The 24,008-nt window shown below is 36.3% G+C and overlaps 1 protein-coding gene across 1 annotated transcript in view; it reads left to right on the forward strand.

The window, feature by feature from the left end:
• The first annotated feature begins 3,081 nt into the window (after positions 1–3,081).
• LOC144970542 (uncharacterized) overlaps positions 3,082–24,008 on the forward strand; it is a 32,304-nt gene continuing 11,377 nt past the window's right edge. The window contains exons 1-5 of the mRNA XM_078910287.1: positions 3,082–3,917; positions 17,174–17,327; positions 19,078–19,220; positions 21,105–21,213; positions 22,946–23,114. Coding sequence (XP_078766413.1) covers positions 3,601–3,917; positions 17,174–17,327; positions 19,078–19,220; positions 21,105–21,213; positions 22,946–23,114 — 892 coding nt within the window. The 5' untranslated portion in view covers positions 3,082–3,600. The remainder of the gene's footprint in view (positions 3,918–17,173; positions 17,328–19,077; positions 19,221–21,104; positions 21,214–22,945; positions 23,115–24,008) is intronic.

Here is a 24,008-nt window from a genome sequence, read left to right on the forward strand (position 1 = left end):
TGGAAATCATCTCTCTGTTATGCACTGTATTATGTTTTGTTAAAATATTATATAAGATTGTAAACATTTGAGTGTGTTCCTCTTAGTGGGGACCTGTGCTTGTGTCTGATGAGACTTTTAGGTGATCTCAAACTAAGTACTTTGACAGAGTTCTCTTGGAATCTACATCTGTTTCCTATTTGAACGAATTCCCCTTTGTCTTACCTTTTCTTGGTTGCTTTAATTGTAATTCCTGAACCTTTTTACTATCCCATTTTCTTCGTTTTTACTGGCGCTGATATGACCTTAATGTGTTGCAAGCGCCGTAAAACCTCTAAGCGGGTGGTTGGATGGGAGGATCACCCTTGAATCATATACCTATGATGTTCGCATGGGTATACGATCCGATAGTGATGTCGTTTCTTCTTCTCTTTACTAGCCTATCCTGCTTCTTTGGTTTGTGATTGCATTTTTGACAGGGGACATTTTTTTTCTGTAAATCTTCTGCCTGTTTGTTCTTGGTTATTTATAATTTAGCTTATGATATCTTTAGGTTATGATTTTGATTTACATTTGTACTATTTTTGTTAGATTGCTTGTTTTTTTGTTTCAGCGGTCTCTCATATAACCTCAATTGTGTTGGAAGAGACCTAAAGCAACAAACAAACAAAACAAAAAAAAAAACCTCTAAAAACAAAACGAAAACAAAACCCAACAGTGATTAGGTAGCGGCATTTATTAGATCTGGTGAAAAGTACTTTGTGATAGACTAGCGTCCTAACCAAATGATACTGGGTTGGGTTCCTCGCCTCCAATAGTGGGCAGGGTGGCACTTACTATCCCCTTATATCTGGTTTCCAATTTGCTTTCTGTCTTTGTCTTGGAATGATGTTACTTGGTTTTGCCCTGGCCGTAGTGCTTGGCAGGGTGGGAAACAGTCAAATGCATAGTTATTGTTTTGAGAGATGATACTGTTTTCCTTGTAAATCATCTCTGTTATGAATTGTTATATTTGTTATTATGAATAGATTATGAAAGCATTTGAGTGTATTCCTCTTAGTGGGATCTTGTGCTGGTGTCTGGGTGAGACATTTAGGTGATCTCAAACTAAGTACACTGATAGTGTGCTCTTGGAATTTACTTCCGTTCCCTATTCGAACCACTCCTCTTTTTCTTCCTTTTTTCTCAAGTCCTTTTAATAGTACATCTAGAATCTTTTTACTATCCAATTTTTTTCTTTTTTACTGGCACTGATATGACCTAAATGTGTTGCAAGCGCCGTAAAACCCTTAAAAACAAAAACAAACATAACCAATAAATGGAAGATACCTGTATAAGCTTCGGCTTCGTGGGTCTAATGGGTCTCACTAAAAGGGAATAGAAGCTTCAATTTAATTTACAAAGACATGATGGACATTTCGAGTTTCCCCCTCTGTCAACAAAACACGATGAAGGAGACACTGAAGACAAATGAGAATATGGCGTTGTTAAAGTGAAAATAAAATTGTATGCGTCTAAAGAACGCCATCCTTTCATCTCTGGCCTCATTCATCTCTTGTTGTTGCCTCTAAAAGACTACTTATAGAATAAAAGTGTGATGTCGAAAAACTGGTTCCAATCACATTGGAAGCGTAAAACTACTCATCCAGAGGACTGAATAATACTTTGTGTAAATGATTCTCTGGTTTCAGAGTGATGGTATCTTATTTTCTAGTCTAAACATAATAATTTGTTTGTCATCAATAAGAATCATCCATCCTCGCTCTATCTCGTAATTCCGAGATAAAGCCGGCAGCTGATTCCCCGCTAAATGGTATTACATTACGGTGGTTTAGATGCTACAAAATTGATTTTATTGTCAAACTACGATACGTGGGGTCAAGTTTTTATGCTTTATTTAGGAGAAAGACTGTCATTTTGAATTTGTTTTTTTTAAATAACGGCAGAATAAATACATTCATTTAGTAGAGTGAGTTTTGTCGCTTAACTTTGAGGAAAATTTAATGCAGTTAAGGTAAAATATTCAAAACATCTGTTAGCCGGATATAACGCACCAACACACAAAAATATGTGTAGCCCTGAACGTTTATAGTTTGATTGATTTAATTTAGTGAGAACGTATCACTACATCGGCTGTCTAAAAACAATAACAACGCGCTGTGACGTCAATTCCATCCCTTTTGTACTAGTCCAATCCGACATAATAATAATAATACCATATTAACGCGGTGGGTCACATATGTAGGTACTCATAGTGACCCATAGACCCGAAGACTTCCTTGATCTGTCACGTGCCACTTTCTCCCAACTCCTTTTCTCATTTTTTATTGTTAAATACCAACACTCGTAACTGAAGAATGTTTCACTTTTTCTCGGTGAAAAGAATGATCTCCAGACGAGGAAACAATGAATATTATTATCACAAGATAGGTTATATGTCACTCACTCATTCACTCACTCAATCGTCTCCGGGCTTGCTGACACTTGAGGCGATGCATGGGATCTCCATCTGGTCCTGTCAGCAGCTATTCTTGGGGCCACCTCGAGGGAAAGACCTCACTGTTTTAGGTCTCGCTCTACGGTTCGTCTCCAAGTCTCCTTGGGGCGGCCTCGCTTCCTCTTTCCTTGGGGTGTCCCCAACTATTGCCATCTCCTTGTAATGAGACTTCAGAGACTCCACTTCAGCTCTCGCTCTCAGGTACTCGTTTGAGATTGTGTTTGGCCAGAATATCTTGAAGTTTCTAGATGATACTCTCTGTGATCTTTCAAAACACCCTGATCCATAGAGCAAAACGCTTATTACATTATATCAACAAAAGGATAAAGTGATAAGGGTCGACGACGGTAAAGGGAGATGGGAAGGGGCTCTACCGACGTGCAATTATTTTCAGGTCTGATAACCCAATTCATTATGGACTCATTGTTGTAATGGAAATATTTGAAAAATGACGTAAAACATTGTCCATTACAACAATGAACTAGATAGGCCCATTTGGGTTCGTAGTCAGACCAGCATATTCATATAGGTACTATCTATGTACACGTCTGGCTCTTTGGACCGTGATCGTTGCAGATCGCTAGATACAAAAGATGATTGATTCGTGTCAAAAACCTTTCGACAGAAAGCGAACCAATAACTTGAAAATTAGATTCCCTAGGCTTGTTAAATGTTTATTATGTATTAATTTGTTCTCGTTTGTCGTCAGCTCTCAGTAAAAGTGATTTCAGCACATGTCGACACGGAGGGTCGAGGGTCAAGGTTGAAGGAAGAGAATGGGGAATTGAAGCCAATCATATTCGAGTGTTTATTGGTATAGGAAACTCCTCAGTGACGAACATCCTGAATAATAGGTAGTGAATCAAGGAGTGAATCCTTCTGCTGCTGTGCTTCAAAACAAACACACCCTGGACATAGTGTGTAGATCTGACAATAAAACCGAAACTAGGCTGCTGTTAGTGTTGGTAAGCAATAAGCTCAGATAATGCGGTCAGGTCAATAAACGCGTCAGCAGCTCTATCAATCAATCATATGTTGGTGACGGAAAGGTTTGATTGCTAACTTTTTGAAAACTGAAATTCACTTAAAGAATCAAATATAATGCATTGTGATGTACCACAAAAATGATATTAATCAGTCGAAGTCGAGGGCATAAACTCACATCTAGTTCTAGACCTAAGTTTTCTTTGTTTTCTTCCTTGTTACTTTTGCACATAGTCATAGTCAGTGCAACAGTTGATTCAGCAGCAGTGGATCTAAGCAAATCGTCACAATTGGAAAATGTTTCAAATTCGAAGTCTACGAGGACGGATGTACATCCAGGAATTAAAATTGGACCCAGTTATGACAGCAATAAATGTACGATCACGTATGCAGACATTGGAGGTGACCAGCAGATAGTGAATCTGACGAGTCTAGCAAGGCGGGATGGATTACCAAGGTAAGAGTTTTGGTAGAGGCAAGTAGGAAGATGGTTAAAATTTGTTTACAGTGTCGTGAACGGTTTTCTATACCTTATTAACGATAAGTAAAATAAAGTAAAAGATTAAAGAAAAGTATCAGAGAGATACTTCCAAAAGCTCCTCTTACTATACTATAGCATATTTTTCAATTTGTATTTTCACCTTGAATCTTTTGTCATGCGTTTATTAATTCAATTTGTCAATATATATAGGAGTGTTTTAAAAACTCTAGATTAGTAAATGTTTAAACTTTCCTAATACGACTATTGCTTTGGTTTTCCACCACCATTTTCTTTTGTGAAGTATTGAAAGCAGTCCTAATTTTTTTTCTATTAGGGTTAGCTCGAGGTCGGGGGATTTATTTTCAATAAGGGTTCGTCATTAGTCTTAGTTAAGGTGCCGGGGTGTTTGTTTGTCTTATTAGGGTTAGTTAAAGATACTAGGTTTTATTTTTTTTTCTTAGGGTTAGTTGAGGGAATATTTGGGTTGTTTCCCTTAGCATGAGGACCTTTCGGAATGCCTCTTCCACCGAATCGGGCTTGTTTCAACATGCCATGCATCACAATTCTAATCCGTGCATCTAGGCATCACACAAATAGTCCGGGTAGTCTGATAATAAAATATAAAGTCAACACTTGACTTAACTGATAATTAACCATCCATTTTTGAATATCGTAGAAAGAAGAGCTTTGAACATGAAGGCAAGATAGCTTTTTACCTGTTGTACATCACAAACTTACAGAAGGAAAGAATACACAACAGTGAACGAACTCATAGAACCACCCAACAGGTTACCCAGCATGAAAACAGTTAACAACTTAGTAGCCAAACACCAACAACCTGGAACACGTTGAAACACAACAATAAATATGTTCCCACAATAAGATTCGACAAATGCAACGCACTCTCATTGTACTTGTTCACTCATTAGATAAATGAACACTCCGGTGCTACGCTTACCCAAAAATAAGGTTTAAAATAAAATCTCTATCAAGGTAATGGCTCTGCTCAGGTTAGTTTCACAGAGACGATTGAAGGGCGCCGTACTTGTCGGACAAAGGGTTCATTTCTCATCACTGCTAAAGTTGTTTTTTCAGGGCACTTCTCTACTCTCTCAATTTCATGTTATTACAGTCCACTCCGGATAATCGCAACACTTTGGGATCAGCGAAAATGTTGCGATTATCCAGAGTGGACTGTACATAGATAATAGATGGTTCGAAATTGACTCAGCTCTTTGTTATAGGATTTAGACAGCCATTTTAATGATAAGTTCCCTGTAAATTCTATCAATCAAGCTACAAACATTTAAGGTTACACATAGATTTATTTGTTGGTACATTTTATCCGGCTGATGGATGTTGTGTGTTATTTTAGCTGGATGCATATAGCATCAATAGCCACGGAGCACACACCTCATCTGAATTACAACTCCCTGGGTTGAAATTCTAAATAAATAAGATATTGATCATCATTATATAACAATAACCCATCTTATGTGACTCTCTCAGTAAAAATTATTGTAAAATTGTAATAGTACCTTATTATATATTGTAGCATACATTGTCTTACATGTTAAGTTAGCTTGGGAGCCTACAGCATTTTGAGCACACTAAGTGGATATTATGTCACATAAATGCTCGAGTCAGGGAACAGATCATGGACACATCTCCATTGTCCATCATGTTCTCATGTGTTTTATTTTTTTCTTAAGCTGTTAAACTGTTTGTTTGTTTTTTTTTGTTTTTTTTTGGGAGTGGGGGGGGGGGGGGGGGGGATAGGGTACTGACATATTTATAGATTTGATGGGCTCAACTGGTAATTTTTTTTCCGATAACTGACATAGTTATTAAAAATTACAAAGATGGGTAGATAATAAAAAATAAACCTTCAGAGCCATGAGGCCCATGGAACCGGAGTTTATCCCAGTTTCTAAAGCATGAAATGGACTAGCAATTGTTTGCTATCCTTTGGATAGTACGCTAGTCTATTGCAACGTTTTTTTTCCACCAGTTCTCACAAACCCAGTTATCCAATCACTGCTGGAAGGGAGCCCCCCCCCCCCCCCCCCCCCCCCCCCATAAAAAAAAAGCAAAAAATCTCGACTGCACCCAGGATCGATCTTGGTCCCTTTGTGTGTGAAACGAGTGCTTTACCAACTTAACTATCGAGACCCCATTGGGTACATAATAAGTGTGACAAATATTCTCAAAATGGTATTATGACATGTGAAATTGATGCTTATAATAACATATAAAGCTTCAACTACAAGTTTTGAGTTTAAACAAATCATTCATTGAGGAGAGGAAGTTTTCAGTCTGATATTAAAAAAAAAACAAAAAAAAACCCCAAAAAACAAAAGAAAAAAACAACAACGTAAAATTGTCTAATCCGAATCCTTTTGATATAATAATAATAATAATAATAATAATAATAATAATAATATAATAATAATAATAATAATAATAATAATAATAATAATAATAATAATAATATAATAATATGATGATGATGATGATGATGATGATAATAATAATAAATCATTTGTATAGAGCGCAAATTCCACGAATTCATGCTCTAAGGCGCTTTACAATAAAACACGAACTCGAACAGGGAAATAATATAAAGACAACAGCACTGAGTTTTCTTCTGGTTCATTCAGACTTTATACTAGAGTGGCTGTATGGGCCAACGCCGATGTGCACATACTTGCAGGTCTGATAAAGGAATGTAAATCTTGACCCCTGTTTATTAATGGACACTGCTTTTTAATTTAAAAAAAAAAAAACACCAATGTCCCCTATCATGTGATTTTGGTAGCTGGGTCTGGTGGGTCATGTGGTCTGGTGGTATGACACTCGCCTTTGGACAGGAAGGTTCAGGATTTGAGTCCTGCTCTGAGTGGTGCATAATAGACACTTAGATAACCACGCCTCTCGGACAGTTCTCGCAATGTAAACAATGACAGTGATTGGTAAACATAGCAAACTACACAGGTTTTACTATCGATGGTAGGCCTATGTGTCTAAGTAATGTGTCACATTGTTCTTCCGCTTGAAGAATAAAACCAATACAAAAATCTATGTGTGAACTTAAACGTTTATAATATGATCTAGAAAATCGTGTGACAACTAGTCACCCATTTATTTATTTTGGCGGTATGAAAACAATAACGATGTTCAGAGAAAGATCGAACTCATTCACTTTATGTTTTATAAACAAACAACTATGTTTGTCCGCGCACGTGTGACGGTGTGTCAAAAATTCCATGTTTTGATTGGTCAAAATTTTACTGGTTTATTAAGTCGTGGATAAATTAACTGAACGTCTAAATTAGCCATAAAGTAAAAGTGATAGGAAATGTCAGCAAAAGATAGTTTTTCTATTGTCTTCAGCAAGACATGAAATTAGCCCACGTTTCATAATATTATATAATTTGTCTATGAAATCAAATGTTAGCACCAAAACCACCCCGAGATGATACCTGTTTGGGGAGGTGGGTCGCATATTTTCACGCCATGTTATCTTGACAATACACTTCACATTGTGGTGAATTTGTAGTAAGTGGAGATGAGATAAGGAACGTTTGGGCAGGATGTCAAGGTCTTTGTGTATGTGTTTGTGTGTGTGTGTGTGTGTGTGTGTGTGTGTCACTTTAGATAAATGATATGCTGAGTAACGATCTCTTTTATTGAGATCTGAGGTCATTGGTCTCCAGGGATATTGTCACCTTAAGTAGATACTTGCCTGTCACCAAAAGCAATCAGCCCCACAATTTGTGATTATTTCTCACAACATTTTGACACACTGATGAGGGAATACTCTCCAACAGTCGTGACGTCACTTCCTTCCTAATGACGCATGGTAACTTAGTAACACTGGCTCTAAACTATCGGAACAATGGCGGACGCCCGTATGAAATATTTCTCCGGCGAGCATAAAAGCGTATCCAGAGGAATAAAACCATAAATTTGATCATGTTTTGAATTTTACACATTCTGATCACAAGGCATATGAAAAGTTCTAGCCAGCATAAAGTAATGATTTTTTTTTTTGTTTAGAACCAAGATGGCGCCGTTGCCGGGCGACGTGACATCAGACTATTGAATCCAATTGCAACGCTATGCTTTTTTCTATTTTTTTTCTCTCAATCGCCTGTGGTAAAATGGGAGCGATCTATAGATAGTATGCAGATGACGTCACTCAGGCCTTTGTTATTGTTTTTGCCATCCGCGTTTGTGAGTTGTTCTCACTAAACTGTATTAACCAGACTATAAAAGTTCATGGTAACACAGAGTTTGTGTGTTGGTCCGTTATACTTCCGGATGGCAATGTTGTGAACTCCTTGGCCAAGCGCATTCTATCTATTGAGAGTATGCGGTTAGACTAAGGGAGTTAATTTTTGACATTTTACACGGTTTAGTCCCTTGACTGAAGCGTATATTTCTTCAAAATGGCGACCAATCCTTTTAACATAATGGACACTAGATCGAAAATAAGCTACAAAGAAAAAATTGAATGCGACATAAAATCGGAAAACTGGACAAAGACTTATTAACACTTATCCTCCAATCACGTACCATCATATCTCTATCTATTTATCTATCTATCTATCTATCTATCTATCTATCTATCTATCTATCTATCTATCTATCTATCTATCTATCTATATCTATCTATCTATCTATCTATCTATCTATCTATCTATCTATCTATCTATCTATCTATCTATCTATCTATCTATCTATCTATCTATCTATCTATCTATCTATCTATCTATCTATCTATCTATCTATCTATCTATCTATCTATCTATCTATCTATCTATCTATCTACATCTATCTATCTATCTATCTATCATTATCTATCTATCTATCTATATATATAATTATATATATATATATATATATATATATATATATATATATATATATATTATATATATTATTATTATATTATTATTATTATTATTATTATATTATTATTATTATTATTATATTAATTATTATTATTATATTATTATTATTATTATCATTATTATTATTATTATATATATTATTATGATGATGATATGATGATGATGATGATGTATTTGCTTTCTTCTTCTCTTCTCTTCTTCTTCTTCTTCTTCTTCTTCTTCTTCTTCTTCTTCTTCTTCTTCTTCTTCTTCTTCTTCTTCTTTTTTCTTCTTCTTCTTCTTCTTCTTCTTCTTCTCTTCTTCTTCTTTCTTCTTCTTTCTTCTTCTTCTCTTCTTCTTCTTCTTCTTCTTCTTCTTCTTCTTCTTCTTCTTCTTCTTCTTCTTCTTCTTCTTTCTTCTTCTTCTTCTTCTTCTTCTTCTTCTTCTCTCTTCTTCTTCTTCTTCTTCTTCTTCTTCTTCTTCTTCTTCTTCTTCTTCTTCTTTTCTTCTTCTTCTTCTTCTTCTTCTTCTTCTTCTTCTTCTTCTCTTATCAGTATTATTATTATTATTATTATTATTATTATTATTATTATTATATATTGATGATGATGATGATGATGATGATGATGATGATGATGATGATGATGATGATGATTATATATATTATTATTATATATTATCATTATATTGTTATTATTATATTATTATTATTGTTATATTATTATATACATAATAATAATAATAATAATAATAATAATAATAATAATAATAATAATATAATAATAATAATAATAATAATAATAATAATAATAATAATAATAATAATAATAATAATAATAATAATAATAATAATAATAATAATAATAATATATTATTATTATTATTATTATTATTATTATTATTATTATTATTATTATTATTATTATCATATATATTATTATTATTATTATTATTATTATTATTATTATTTATGTGACCCTCCGCCCCGAATGGGGGGGGGGGGGAGAGAGAGAGAGAGAGAGAGAGAGAGAGAGAGAGAGAGAGAGAGAGAGAGAGAGAGAGAGAGAGAGAGAGAGAAGTGCTTGTATGTGCACTGTAGAGGGCGGGAGCTAAATAGAATAAAGATATAAATATGCGCGTGTGAGTGTGTGTTTGTGTGTGTTTGTATTGTGAAAGAAACACGAGAGAGACAAAGAGAGAGAGCGAGACTGGTAGATAAAGAAAGGGGGAAAAGGAGGGAGGGGTGGAGCAAAGAATAGGTAGTGATAGTATAAGAAAGCCCTTCGTTTCAAAAGAAGTCAAAGTCAATCAATGGGAAACATCTTGACCAATGAGATTGCAATTTAAAAAATGGGACTGGTCAAATCATTTGTTGCATTGTTTCCATTTTGAGTCAGATGACAGCTTGAAGAGGAGGGGGTGGGGCCTAATTTGCAATGACTTACATGAAATCGTATAATTGAATCTTCTTGTTTGAGCTGCAACCTCGAGTTATTTAGGACATGCCACTCGGTATCACAACCCCGTGTGGTCAATTGTCAGCTATTAAACTCCCCCCCCCCCTTTTTCTTTGGGTTCACTCACATTGTTTATTGTCTCAAAAGACCCCACCCTCCCTCCCATTCCCAATGAATACACGGTAAAGCGAACATCTCTCTCTCTCTCTCTCTCTCTCTCTCTCTCTCTCTCTCTCTCTCTCTCTCTCTCTCTCTCTCTCTCTTATTTATTTATTTATTTTAAAAAAATATATCTCTCTCCATCCATCTCTCTCGCTCTCTGCTCTCTCTCTCTCTCTCTCTCTCTCTCTCTCTCTCTCTCTCTCTCTCTCTCTCCTGTTAACAACAACGCGATAGAAAGTGACAGTGCTCTTAGTGCAAGGGAAATAACCGTGGATGGTAAATGCGTGACGTCATCGGCATACTCTCAATATTCATGTTTTCGTCCAACCCAGACATCAATCACATGATTTGTTGCTGTCCAACGATTGGATATTTCTTCAGAAATGTAAACACGCTGCTTTGTTTATGAAAGTTGTAAATATACTCATATTATTATGTCAAGCTGAACACAATGACCAAGCGTGACGTTTGATATTTCAAATATTATTGTGAATACGTTTCACTATGTGGGTCACTTTGAGCACATATTCCAATGTGACCAGTGACCTCGAATACATGGAAATGCAATTTAGATCATGCCCATTGTGAGTGATGTTCAGGATCTGTCCGGGCTGATTTTTTTCGGGCGACAGGCAAGCTTTTAAGATTTGTATCCAGTCCACAACTTCAACTTAATGCGTGACTGCATTTAATTTGCTTCATCTGATTCAATCCTTTCACACGATGTTGGCTAAACAACAGTCGATAATCAATAGAAAGTTGCAGGGAGTTGAAAAGAATTATGTGGAGAGGACATCTTTAGAAAAATCAAATTATGCCCTGGCTTGTTACTTATCCAGAGCAGCCTTCATAACAATAGCACAATTCTTCTTCTTCTTCTTCTTCTTCTTCTTCTTCTTCTTCTTCTTCTTCTTCTTCTTCTTCTTCTTCTTCTTCTTCTTCTTCTTCTTCTTCTTCTTCTTCTTCTTCTGCCAGTCTGTTGCATTTTCACTTGCCACCCCAGTCCAACTCTTTGATGTCGTCTAGCCATGATCTTTGGGGATGGACATACATTTTGGCCGCTTTTTCTCTAATTTTCCTTCGGCGATGGTTTTACAAATGGTGATATACCGCTTAGTATGGCCAACGTATTTAAATTTCTTGGGGCATAAACATACTTAAAACAAATAATTTTTCCTCGCTCTCTAGATACACACACATAGATACCCCATTTGTTACCCAGTATTTTAACAATGCGTTTTTAAATACGTCATTGAGATCATTATAATAATAAATAATAAATTCCCTTTATTCATCCCCAAGGGGAAATATCTTTTTCGGGTCTATTCCAAGGGAAGACTGGAATAACCCAGGCGTCAGCCGCAGTGCAGCGCCGCAAAATGAGCTAGGGCGAGTTGACGTGCTCAAGGCCACACACCGTGACGGGTAGTCTAACTTGGTACCTTTTTGGTACGAAGCAAAGACCGTACGGATGAGCCACGCTGCCCCTATAATACTTATCGCCTTTTACTTGAGACCTGAACTTGTTTGCAGCATAGAAATTAATGGGGTTAATCCCCCCTAGATCAATGGACGTCACATCACCTTAATATTAAAATGTAGACAAACAAAAAGTCCTAGTTTTGATTTTAAGGTTTATTTTAGTAGAATAATTAGAGGGATATATCCGTTTTAATGAGGACGGCTGCATTATGAAATAGATGAAAATAAATTTCCAATCCTTGGCTCGTTAACACATTTCGTAAAAATGAGCTTAACGTGAAGGTTGGTGATATTGCTTGTTCGGCTTTGTGATCTTATTGACGTGTAAATATTTGCAGGTCTGATAACCCAAATTGTTATGGGCTCATTTGTGTAATGGGAATACTCCCAAACCAACGCGTTTCTCAAACCTGCTATTATCAGTGCTAATATTATTATGTACACGTCTGGGCCAGGGTGAACCAGGTGGCGAGCATTTTAAATGATCATAAATATGACATTTTACTTTGTAGCACGTTAAGAATCTATAGTAGATAGATAGTATATTTTCGTCAATAATGATGGTTATGACAATAATAATAATAATAATAATAATAATAATAATAATAATAAATAATAATAATAATAATAATAATAATAATAAATATAATAATAATAATAATAATAATAATAAATAATAATAAAGATAAATAAATTATTAAAAATAAAATGCTGGAAATAGTCTCAAAATGATGATAATGATGATGATGATGATAAGGATGATGTTAATAATAATTATGATAATAAATAATAATAATAATAATAATAATAATAATAATAATAATAATAATATAATAATAATAATAATAATAATAATAATAATAATAATAATAATAATAATAACGATAATAAAAAGATAAATAAATAATTAAAAATAAAATGCTGGAAATAGTCTCAAAATGATGTTTCTGGCTTCAAATTCAATCTTAATTAATTAAATCGTCCCGACATTCTATCTTTTTAAGCGGTGGTGGGCACATTAAGTTGTATTCATTAGGCAAGCTTTTAAGATTGCTATGGTCTACAATCCACACAACTTCCAACTTTATGAGTGACTGCGTTTGCTTCACCTGATTCAGTCCCTTGATCCTCATGGCCTCTCAAGGCATATTCTTGTTCATTTATTATATTATAAAATATATCAAAGCCTTGAAGCAGAGATGGATAACCCGATAAGATGGTATCTGCGTCTGTCAGTCAATAACCTCTTGGCCGAAGTTGTTCTATTCTATGCTTGTCGTGCCAACCCTGGCGTTGTTGTTGTACAGGCTGCTGGTGTCTGGATGAATCGTTTGGGTAATCTCAAACTATGAACACTTATGGTATGCTCTTGGAATCTACATTTATTGTTCCTTAATTGAACGTATTCCCCTTTGCCTTACTGTTTCTTTAGTTGTTTTAAAAAAAAAAATAGGGTCAGGAGAAGGGGGTTAACCAGTAATTGCCGTACTCGGGAAAGACACGCATTAAAAATGTGGCCAGAAAACTCGACCCTCAAATATCGATCGATTTAAATGACCCCTCATCTTGGCAAAACAAACTCTCAAACCTGGGACTTCGCGAAGAAATTATAACACCTAGAGCATTTATATGGAGCAATATCTGCTAAACGTACTCAAAGCGCTTTACAGGGGGTCCCCTGCCAACAGCTACACTTAGCTTAGGACGAGACATGACGCTTGTTAGGCGATACGGTACAGCTCGCGTACAGTGCCCTCGGATGCAACCGGAGCATGGCTACAACGGGAAATGTTTAAATCCCCGTTCTACGAACTCTATATAACTCGTATAAATCACGGATGGCTATAACGGGGTATTAGTTCTTGGAACTCGGCTATAACGGGGATATGAATTACAAGTTTAGGATCCAGTTAAGAAAAATGAACTCAAGAAAAATACAAGAAAAAGAAAAAACATCCCCCAAAAATCAGTCCCCAGTCACACTCAGTTACAAATGGGTTAACACTCATTCAATTAATCGTATCTACGCCTTGAAATCACTAGGAAAATTAGAATTTTAAAATCATTCAGGTTACTGAGCTTTAAATTTAAACATCTGAAAAAAAAATGTGTATGAAACAGTGCCAGACAAAGCGAGAAAGGAATATACAATAAATAACAAACCCCCAACAAAAACGTCCCAATACTTCAGTCTTCCTCGACGGGGGATTGAAATCAGACCTCCTGATTACCGGTCCGACGTGCTACCATTACACCACAGTGTTTAACGCAAAAAGACGAGTATCTACCTTTTTAAGTTACCAACTAAAACTGCTGGTTTTTTTGTTTGTTTGTTTTTTTTAATTCCAAATTTTGCAAGCTGAAAACGGCAAAATTTGCAAAATATTTGCATAAATTTGCGATTCATTTTCTTAAAAACCCATAATTAGTTCATGAAAGAGAAAGATATTTGTTTGGATTTTTGCGGCCGCAATGCAAATCAGTGATATTTTGCGATTTTTTTGCGGTCGCACAAGTGAAGTACGTATATAAATAGATAAATATTTTGCCGAAAAAGATTTTTGTCAAACCATGACTGCACTGATTTGTATTTTCCTCCCTAAATAGAGTAGGTTTCATTATTGTTTCCCATTCGACCAGGGGGTTCCAATAGCTCAGTTGGTAGAGCACTCGCTTCACACGCAAAGGGACCAAGATCAATCCCGGGTGCAGTCGAGATTTTTTTATTTTTGCTGACCCCCCCCCTCCCCCCTCCCGTCCATCCAACAGTGAAATTGTCGCTGACTTAGTCTAATAGATTTGACGGAGAGTACTTTGCGATAGACTAGCGCCCTATCCAAAGGAGAGCAAGCAATTGCTATTGTCAGTGTCACGCTATTAAAAAAAAAACAAAACAAAAAAACAAACAAACCCGAGATAAACTTCGGCTCGTTGGGCCCAATGGCTCTACCAGGACTAGTTCCCATTCAACCGTCACATCCTGGTTCACACAAGTGACCACACCTTGTCTCCAAACGGCATTGTGTCGGGATGTGCCAGTGGCCAAAAATTGATATGAAAGATAAACAGAAAAAAAAGAACGACAAAGGCTAGACAAGAGGGATTATAGCTTCTGTCACTACTGTTTAACCAGTTAACTGCCATATTCTGGAAAGACGCGTGTTTAAAAATTTGGCCAGAAAACTTGTCCTTCATAATAACTGTCGATCGATTTAAATGACCGTCATATTCGAAAAAAAAACCCAAAAAAAAAAACAAAACAAAACAAACAAACAAACAAAAAACACCCATCAAACGTGAGACCCCGTGATCGCCTACTCCCCCCCCCCCCCCCATCCAAACGTCACATCCTGGTTCAACACGTAAATAAACTTATCGTCTCATTATGTCGTGGTGTACCAGTTGCCAACTTGAGATTTTATATAACGCAATATCCACTAAACGTGCTCAAAGCACTTTACAAGGGGTCCTTGAGCAACAAACAGCAACACGTAACGCATAAAACGAGACAAGGCGCCTTGTTGGTCGATGTTACATTTTTCCGACAGTGACAACACTGTTAACAGCCAGGTACTCATTTTACACCTGAGTACGGTGAGAGAATGTGAGTAAAGAGCCTTTTCCAGGGACTCAATTATGCGCCGAGCGAGGCTTGAGTCCAAGACCTTCCGATCCGAAAGCGAGTGTCATACCACAAGATCACATAGTCGCACAAAAGTGATTTTAAAAATAAAAATGGCCAGAAATAATGAGGTTTTAGTTTTTGTCACTTAACCCCCCCCCCCCCCCCCCCCCACCCTACATTACATTATATTATATGAGCTCTTTTAAATAAATCATATATTGTGGCAAAAGCAAATCGTATCTTGGCTTCCTGAGGTGGAACTCCTACCAGTGCTCCCCAAAGGTGAAAGAACATGGCATGCAGTGCTGTAGTTAGACCCGTATTAGAATACGCGTGTACAGTGTGGGATTCTTATCAGCAAGGCCACATCAAGAAAATCGAACAAGTTCAAAGGACGGTTTCGGGGTTTGTCACCAACAATTACTTGCGTGAACCAGGATGCGTTACTGAGGAAACACTGGGGAGTAGACTGAAAATAAAACGCCTACAACTTCTCCACAGAACAGCCCAACAAAACAGCAGTAACTCTACCACAATATTTTACAAAACAACACTGTACATTCACGAGAAATTATCAAAGCAGTAAGTTCACAATTCCAACACATAGAACCAACACATATAAAAACAATTTTTTCCCATGAACCATCAAGGAATGGAACACCCTCCCACCAGAAATCCTAGATATTACAAACAACAAGAAATTTAATTTGATCAACTATTAAACATTTATCTTTCAACCCAATAGCCCAATAATGAAGAAAGGCACCACATAATTGTATAAAATCTGGATAATTCGCCTTTTGCAGATAAAGACGTACTAGAACTGAAATGAGCCTTTTGAATAAATATTCAATGTGCATTTTGAGTCCGCTATTTTCTTTGAGCTTGTTGCGTTTTCAGAGTAGGTGCTATTTGAGTTGAGTGTATTCCAGGAGCTTTTTTGGGTATTGAACATTGTATTGTTGGGGCGTTTCAAGTATAGTGTATTCAAGGAGCTTTTTGGAGGTTAACTGAGCTTTTCCGCTTTCTCCCGTGAGCTTTTGTACAATAAATTTATTCTGGGGGCTTCTAGGATACAGTGTATTCAAGGAGCTTTTCGGATTGATTTTTGTGCTGTTTGAGTTCAATGGTGGTTTTTAATTAGCTACAACTCAAAGAGCTGTTTATAAGCATTAATTGTAAGGAGTTTTTAAGGATATTTTATTCAAATTCCTTTTTGGTGTCATTATATATACAATTTCGAGCATTTTGGGAGCTTTTGAATACGTTATTCAATGAGCTTTTTGAATGCATAGCATTTGAGGAGCTTTTGAATATATTATATTCAATAAGCTTTTTGAAGTAGAGGATGTTAAAAAGAAATTTCAGCTTTTTTTTTTTGCTATTGGAGTTGAGTAATTGTCTTTAACCTCGACCCCTATGTTTTAACAATGGTTAACACTTTTTAAGATAAGCATTATTGCTATAAAAAGGGGAGATAATGAATTTTTGCTCGATGCGTTATCTATGTTCTGGTTATATAGTGTAAAATATTGCAAAATAAGCAAAACTTTTTTTTTTCTATGCAAGACTATTCACCATTTATTTATTTTCTTTCTTTCTTGATTACAGATACGAGTCAACATTTAAGGTTACCGTGACATTACCATTCTCGTCGGCCACCCAGACAAGTGCCTACAACTACACGTACAACCCCTGTGTGCCTTACACCCTGCCCAAGGACAACCCGCACGACAGCTTTGGGGATGGTTGTCATAACGCTATTGTAAGTTTAGAAAGGGTTTTTTGTTTGTTTGTTTTTTTTGCCTTGATCTGACGTGCAGTTATGTGGTCTTGTGATATGAAACTCGCTTTCGGATCGGAAGGTCCTGGGTTCGAGTCCTGAGCGGCGCATAGTTGAGTCCTTGAAAAAGGCTCTTTACTCACATTCTCTCACCGTACTCAGGTATTAAATGAGTATATGGTCGTTAACAGCGTTGTCTCTGTCGGGAAAAAAATTGCAATATTTCCTAACAGGCGTCATTTATGTCTCGTCCCATGAGTTGTGTTGCTTTTGGCTAGGGACACTCTGCAAAGCACTTTGAGCACGTTTAGTGGATACTGCCCTATATAAAAAAGCTAATGTTTTTTTTTTTTTAAACCTATTTTTTTGCAGTTGTAATAACCCAAAGTGACAAGGGCTTTCTAATGTAATGGAAATGATATCAAACCAAAGCAATAAACTGTCTATTTACAACAGTATTAAATCAAGCCTGAAATAGCCTTCAACAATCATGACGTCACTTCCCTCGTAATGAAGCATGGTAACTTAGTAACTGGCTCTTAGCTATCGGAACAATGGCGGACGCCCTTATGAAATATTTCTCCGACGAGCATAAAAGCGTATCCCTAGGGAAAAAATGCATTATAAATCTGATCATGTTTTGACTTTTACACATTCTGATGACAAGACATATGAAAAGTTCTAGTCAGCATGAAGAATAAAAAGTACCGATTTTCTTTGTTTAGAACCAAGATCGCCGCTGTTGCTGGGCGACGTGACATCAGACTATTGAGTTATCAATATATGTGCAAGTTGTCGGGAGCCAATAAAAAATTCTCACAAAAAATGTATCAGGTCCACCAATGAATATATGACAAATGTAAGAAAAATCATTTTTCTAAAAAGGACATCTCTCCCCCCCCCCCCCCCCCCCCCCCAGAAATAATAACATTTGGTGTTGAATGAATAAAGTCTTTCATTTGTGACTCACTGAGTTAATCTTACTATATACTGTTTTATGTCGGAATGAATTGTCAATCTGGTGTGGTGTTATGTCGGAATGGAAGAGAAGAATAAATTTTGATCTTAAAGTAAAAATGATCTAATAAGGGAAATTTAATATTCTGATCTTTAAGAAACAAAAATCAAACTTTTCAGTGAAATCGTATATAATTTTTAACTAAACGTGCACATGTTGGGCTTTAAATTGAATTTTGTGCATTAGGTTCACATTGATATAATACCACTTTGAGATTAGTGGTTAAAAAAAAAAAGCTAAAAAAACTTGAGATTTTGTATAGGGCAATATCCACTAAATATGCTCAAAGCGCTTTACAAAGGGTCCCTGTTCAACAGCTACACACAAGATGAAGAACGAGACATGCTACATATCTATGGTCGGTGGATCAAACCTCTGAAGTCTTGATTTTCATGATCAGTGGATCAAACCTCTGAAGTCTACATACGAGCTTTGGGCACCATGTTTTATGTATTTTGGGGCGGATCAGACCTCTAATGACATTGTCACATCAGAGGTCTGACCCGCCCAGAATTGAATAAAACAACGGCACGAAAAACTCGTATGTAGACTTCAAAGTTTTGATCCACTGACCATCGATATTCACTTTTGATTATCACGTTATTAAATGGTTAATCTTTCTTTTTTTTTTTTTTTTTGCTACTCCTTCCCCACCCCCCCCCCTCCCATCCCCAAACTACCCTTCCCCCACCGCCAAACACACCCACCAACTAGTTGTGTAAATACACGGACAGCCAGGAGAATCCTAACCAATACTACTTTACCCTCGGCATCAAAAGTCCTGACAAGGTAAACGTCACGGGATGGCGGGGACCGGACAACGATACCAGGATTTCCCTGGTCTATGTGGGTATCAAGTAAGTCTACTTTATTTTATAACATTTTACACGTTACATTTCCAGGGTGGCATCCGGTCAAATTCATACTGTTTCGGGGTCCATAGTGGGCTGGGATGTACTTACTGTGTCTTCTATCCCCCTGTATCTGTTTTCCAATTGCTTTCTGTCATTATCTTGGAATGAAGTTACTTAGTTTTTGTCCTCACCCTGGCCGGAGTCCTTGACTGAGAGGGAAACAGTTAAATGTATAGTTATAGTTTTGGGAGATGATGTTTTTTTCCCCCCTTTTACATCATCTCTATAATCTGTACTGTTATTAATTTTTTTTTTTACATATGATTTGTAAACATTTGAGTGTGTTCCTCTTAGTGGGATCTTGTGCTGGTACTTGGGTGTGACTTTTAGGTAATCTCAAGCTTAGTACATTGATGTTATGCTCTTGGAATCTGCATCCGTTCCCTATTTGTACCATTCCCCTTTGTCTTACTTTTTCCTCAAGTCCTTTTAATTGTACATCTAGAGTGTTTTTACTAACCAGTTTTCTTCCTTTTTACTGGTGCTGGTATAACCTAAATGTGTTGCAAGCGCCATAAAAACCATTAAAAAAAAACATCATACTGTTTCATCTTCAACTTTTAAGATAAATTAACACATTGACCCAATACCCTTTTTCTTACTTTTTATCATTGTTTTTATTGTAAAATTATAATTTTATTTTCTTACTATCACATTTTCTCCCTTTTTACTGGTGATGAAGTGTCCTTAAAGTGTTGCAAGTTCTGTAAAACCCTAAACCCTTTCATTACCAACCACAGGAAAATCATCACATTTGTAACAATATAGCCAACATTTTTCTCATTCCGACTTCTTTTTACGGGGCAGCGTGGCTCTATGGTACAGTCTTTGCTTTGTACCTGAAAGGTACCGAGTTCAATCACCCAAGGTCATCTCGCCCTAACTCAATTTGCGGCACTGCACTGCGGCTGATGCCTGGGTTATTCCGGTCTTCCCTTGGAATAGACCCTAAAGACAAATTTTCCTTATGGGATGAATAAATGGAATTTTATTTATTTTTTAATGTATTTTTTGTACATCACAAACTTTTTAACGAAAAATGTTTGTTATATTTAACACTGTTTTGTACTGCTTGTTTTGCTGATAAAAAAATATATATGGATAGACCTTGGATAAGTTTGAGTGAAAAAAAAGTATTTTTGGGTTGGTTAGTTGTGAAGTTTTGGGGAAATTCCGGTAAGGAGAGAGTTTAAACAAAAAAAAAAACCCAAAAAACAAAAAACAAACAAAACAAGCTTGCGATTTATTGTCTTTTAACGGAATTGTGCTTGAGTGACGTGTACTTTATTACAGGTTTGATAATCCAAATTGTTGTGGGCTCATTGTTGTAATGGAAATAAAATGTACTCTCAAACCAATGCAAAGTATTGCCTATTACAACAATGTTAAAGCAAGCTCCTAATTGTGTTCGGTTATCAGACCTACCAATATATGCACCTAGTGGTCAAGTATTCTAAAAGATTTGTGGCTTGATCTTAGATTTTTATTTATTTTGGTAGTCCGTCAAAGCCATTCGGCCCATGGAGCCGGAGTTTATACCGGTTTCTATAGGACGCTAGTCTATCACAAAGTACTTTCTGCCAGATCTAACAAACCAGCTACCCAATCACTGCTGGGTGGACAAGGGGATCAGAAAAAAATCTCGACTGCACCCGGGATCGATTTCGGTCCCTTTGCGTGTGAAGCGAGTGCTCTACCAGCTGAGCTATCCGGACCCCCTAATCTTAGACTAAACACCTTTTTATATCAGTTTTAATTCATGTTCAGGATGACTTTAGCCATGGTTTTTAGTGTGTGACCCTTATCGTTTCACTCCATCCACTACAGGTCAAGGCGTGTGGCCAAAACAGTCGTGACTTTGGTCTGTGATCCCTTAAGGTCATCAACTGATCAGGGTTTGTTTAAAATTGTAGCAGACGATGGGAAATACAGTGTTGTAAGTAACAATTTCTTTCTTTTTTTTGTTTGTTGATAAAATAGATATGACTAAGATAGTGTTATCAGTGTTCAGAAATATTAAAGAACTGAGCAAGTGTGTATGAAAGGTGCCAGACAAAGCAAGAAAGAAAACTACAAGAAAAAAAAAACCATCCCAAAAATTCAGTCTACCCCAGTCGAAGTGGACTGATTTTTTGGGATGGTTTTTTTTAAATTGTATTTTTCTTTCTTGGATTGTCTGGCACCTTTCATTCACATTTGTTCAGATCTTTATCTTACACCGGTGCCTGCTCCGTAGTTTCTTTATTCTTAATTTGTTATTTTCAGAAATATTCAATGTCCTTCCATTACACCCATTTAGCTTATCTTGGTTTCTATTGCATGAAAGGAAATTAGCAATTGCTTGCTAGCCTTTAGTTTAGATAGGACACTAATCGATCGCAAAGTTCTTTCCACCAAGCCTAACAGACCCATCTATTCAATTACTGCTGAGTAGACAGGGGAGGGGGAGGGAGGGGGCTGTAAAAAAATTCTCAACTTCTCTCCGGATTGATTTCAGTCCCTTTGTGTGTGAAGCGGGTGCTCTACCTTCTGAGCTATCAGGACTGCATGCTTTGTCATTTTTCTTTTTTTTTTTTGGAAGCATGCATTGTCCCCTTGAGATTTTGCATATCGCCAGAGGGTAATATTGATAGTGTAAGGGACTTGATAGAAAGAAATGAATAATATATATGCACCATGTAAAGATGCAAATTCCAATTTTAGTTGGGGTAATGTAAGGGTTGAAATAATTCGATAAGCTTTCTAAAACCAAGCGAGCTAAAGAAGTAGTCTTTCAGAGCCATAGGATATATGGTGCCGGAGTTTATCACGCACACTCCGCTTATTCAACACACTACCCCGAAAACCCGATGGTGTGCGTTTAAGTGGAGTCAATTGTAATCATAATAATAATAATAATAATAATAATAATAATAATAATAATAATAATAATAATAATAATAATAATAATAATAATAATAATAATCATCATGACCATCTTCATCATCATTATCATCATCATCATCATCATCATCATCATCATCATCATCATCATCATCATCATAATTGCATTTGTTGACCTATACCACAAGGAGATTGTTTGAACTCTTTACAAAAGACATATAAGTTTTACATTAAGCAAAGTGTTTTGGTGCTCTTTGAACATTTTGTTAAACGGACAATATCAGAAACAATAAATTTTCGAAGGTGTTTAAACAAAGTTTGGGAGGCTACATCCAATAAGGATCTGCCTTAAAGAAGAAGAAGAAGAAGAAAAAAGAAGAAGGGGGAGGAGCAGGAGGAGGAGGAGGAGGAGGAGGGGGAGCAAGCAGAAGAAGAAGAAGAAGAAGAAGAAGAAGAAGGAGGAGTAGGAGGAAGAGGAGGAGGACGATGGCGAGGAGGAGGAGGAGGAGAGTTTGAATGTTTCTAGAAAATGGGCATCCCACACATGACATTGGAAATCTTTCTTCTTCTTCTTCTTCTTCTTCTTCTTCTTCTTCTTCTTCTTCTTCTTCTTCTTCTTCTTCTTCTTCTTCTTCTTCTTCTTCTTCTTCTTCTTCTTCTTTTCATTATTTTATTATTATTATTATTATCTATCTTCTTTATCATTTCTATTATTATTAATCATCTTTCTATCTCTACGTTCTCTAATTTTTAATTATCATTCTATTTTATTTCATTTGTATTTCTTTGCTGAGCTTCATCATCGTTGTTGTTGTGCTGGGGCTTGTGTTAACACTAGCAATGGCAATGATGCAAGCATCAACATAAATAAAGAGGGTAATAATAACACTAGAAGTGCAGGCAGAGATGCAAGCTTTATCAACAATGGCAATAATAAAGAGAAAGAGGGAAAAGGTAAGCAAGCAAGTAATATGTGCGGCTATGTTGTCTAGTGGTAGGACACTCACCTTCAGATCTGAAGCTCCTGGGTTCAAATCCTGCTATGAGTGGTGCATAGTTAAGTCCTTAGAAAAGGCTTTTTACTCATATTCTCTCACTGTACTCAGGTGTAAAATGATTACCTGGTTGTTAACACCGTTGTCTCTGTCTGAAAAAAACATGTAATATCGCCCAACAGGCGTCATGTCTCATCCTACATGTTCATTATTTCTGTTGGCTAGGGACCTCTTGTAAAGCACTTTGAGAACATGTAGTGGATATTGAGCGAAAAAACAGAATTGACCCACAGTGTCAATCTGGTATTGGGTCAAATAAAGAAAAATAAGTTAAAAGTTGAAGTGACCACAATTACACACTTTTGTAACTCAAGAAATTACTTACATAATGTTAACTCAAAGATGATGGTGTATTTGTGGAGGTCTGATTTGATGCCTCGGGGTTACCCAGGCATATTACCACTGTGTTGAGATGGTTGGTTACAAATATCAAATCACACAATACGATTTTGTCTTGATGATTTTTTTATCTTTGGATGAATGAATGAATGAGTAAATGAATGAATGGATGAATGAATGAATGAATGAATGAATGAATGAATGAATGAATGGATGGATGGATGGATGAATGGATGGAGGTATAAATGAGTGAATTGGCGAATGAATGAATGAATGATGAATGAGAGATTGGATGAATGAATGAATGAATGAATGATAATTAATTAATGGATGTATGAATAAGTGAATGGGTGAATGAATGAATGAATTGATGCGTGAATGAATGTATGATGGAGGGAAGAACTTTGTGAATGCTTTAACATCATATAAAGCAGCGAGTAGAGAATGAATGCAT

The sequence above is a fragment of the Berghia stephanieae genome, chromosome 4 (genome assembly GCF_034508935.2).
Source record: "Berghia stephanieae isolate SIO BIC M18660-M18661 chromosome 4, UCSD_Bste_1.3, whole genome shotgun sequence".
In the NCBI taxonomy this organism is placed as follows: Eukaryota; Metazoa; Mollusca; class Gastropoda; order Nudibranchia; family Aeolidiidae; genus Berghia; species Berghia stephanieae.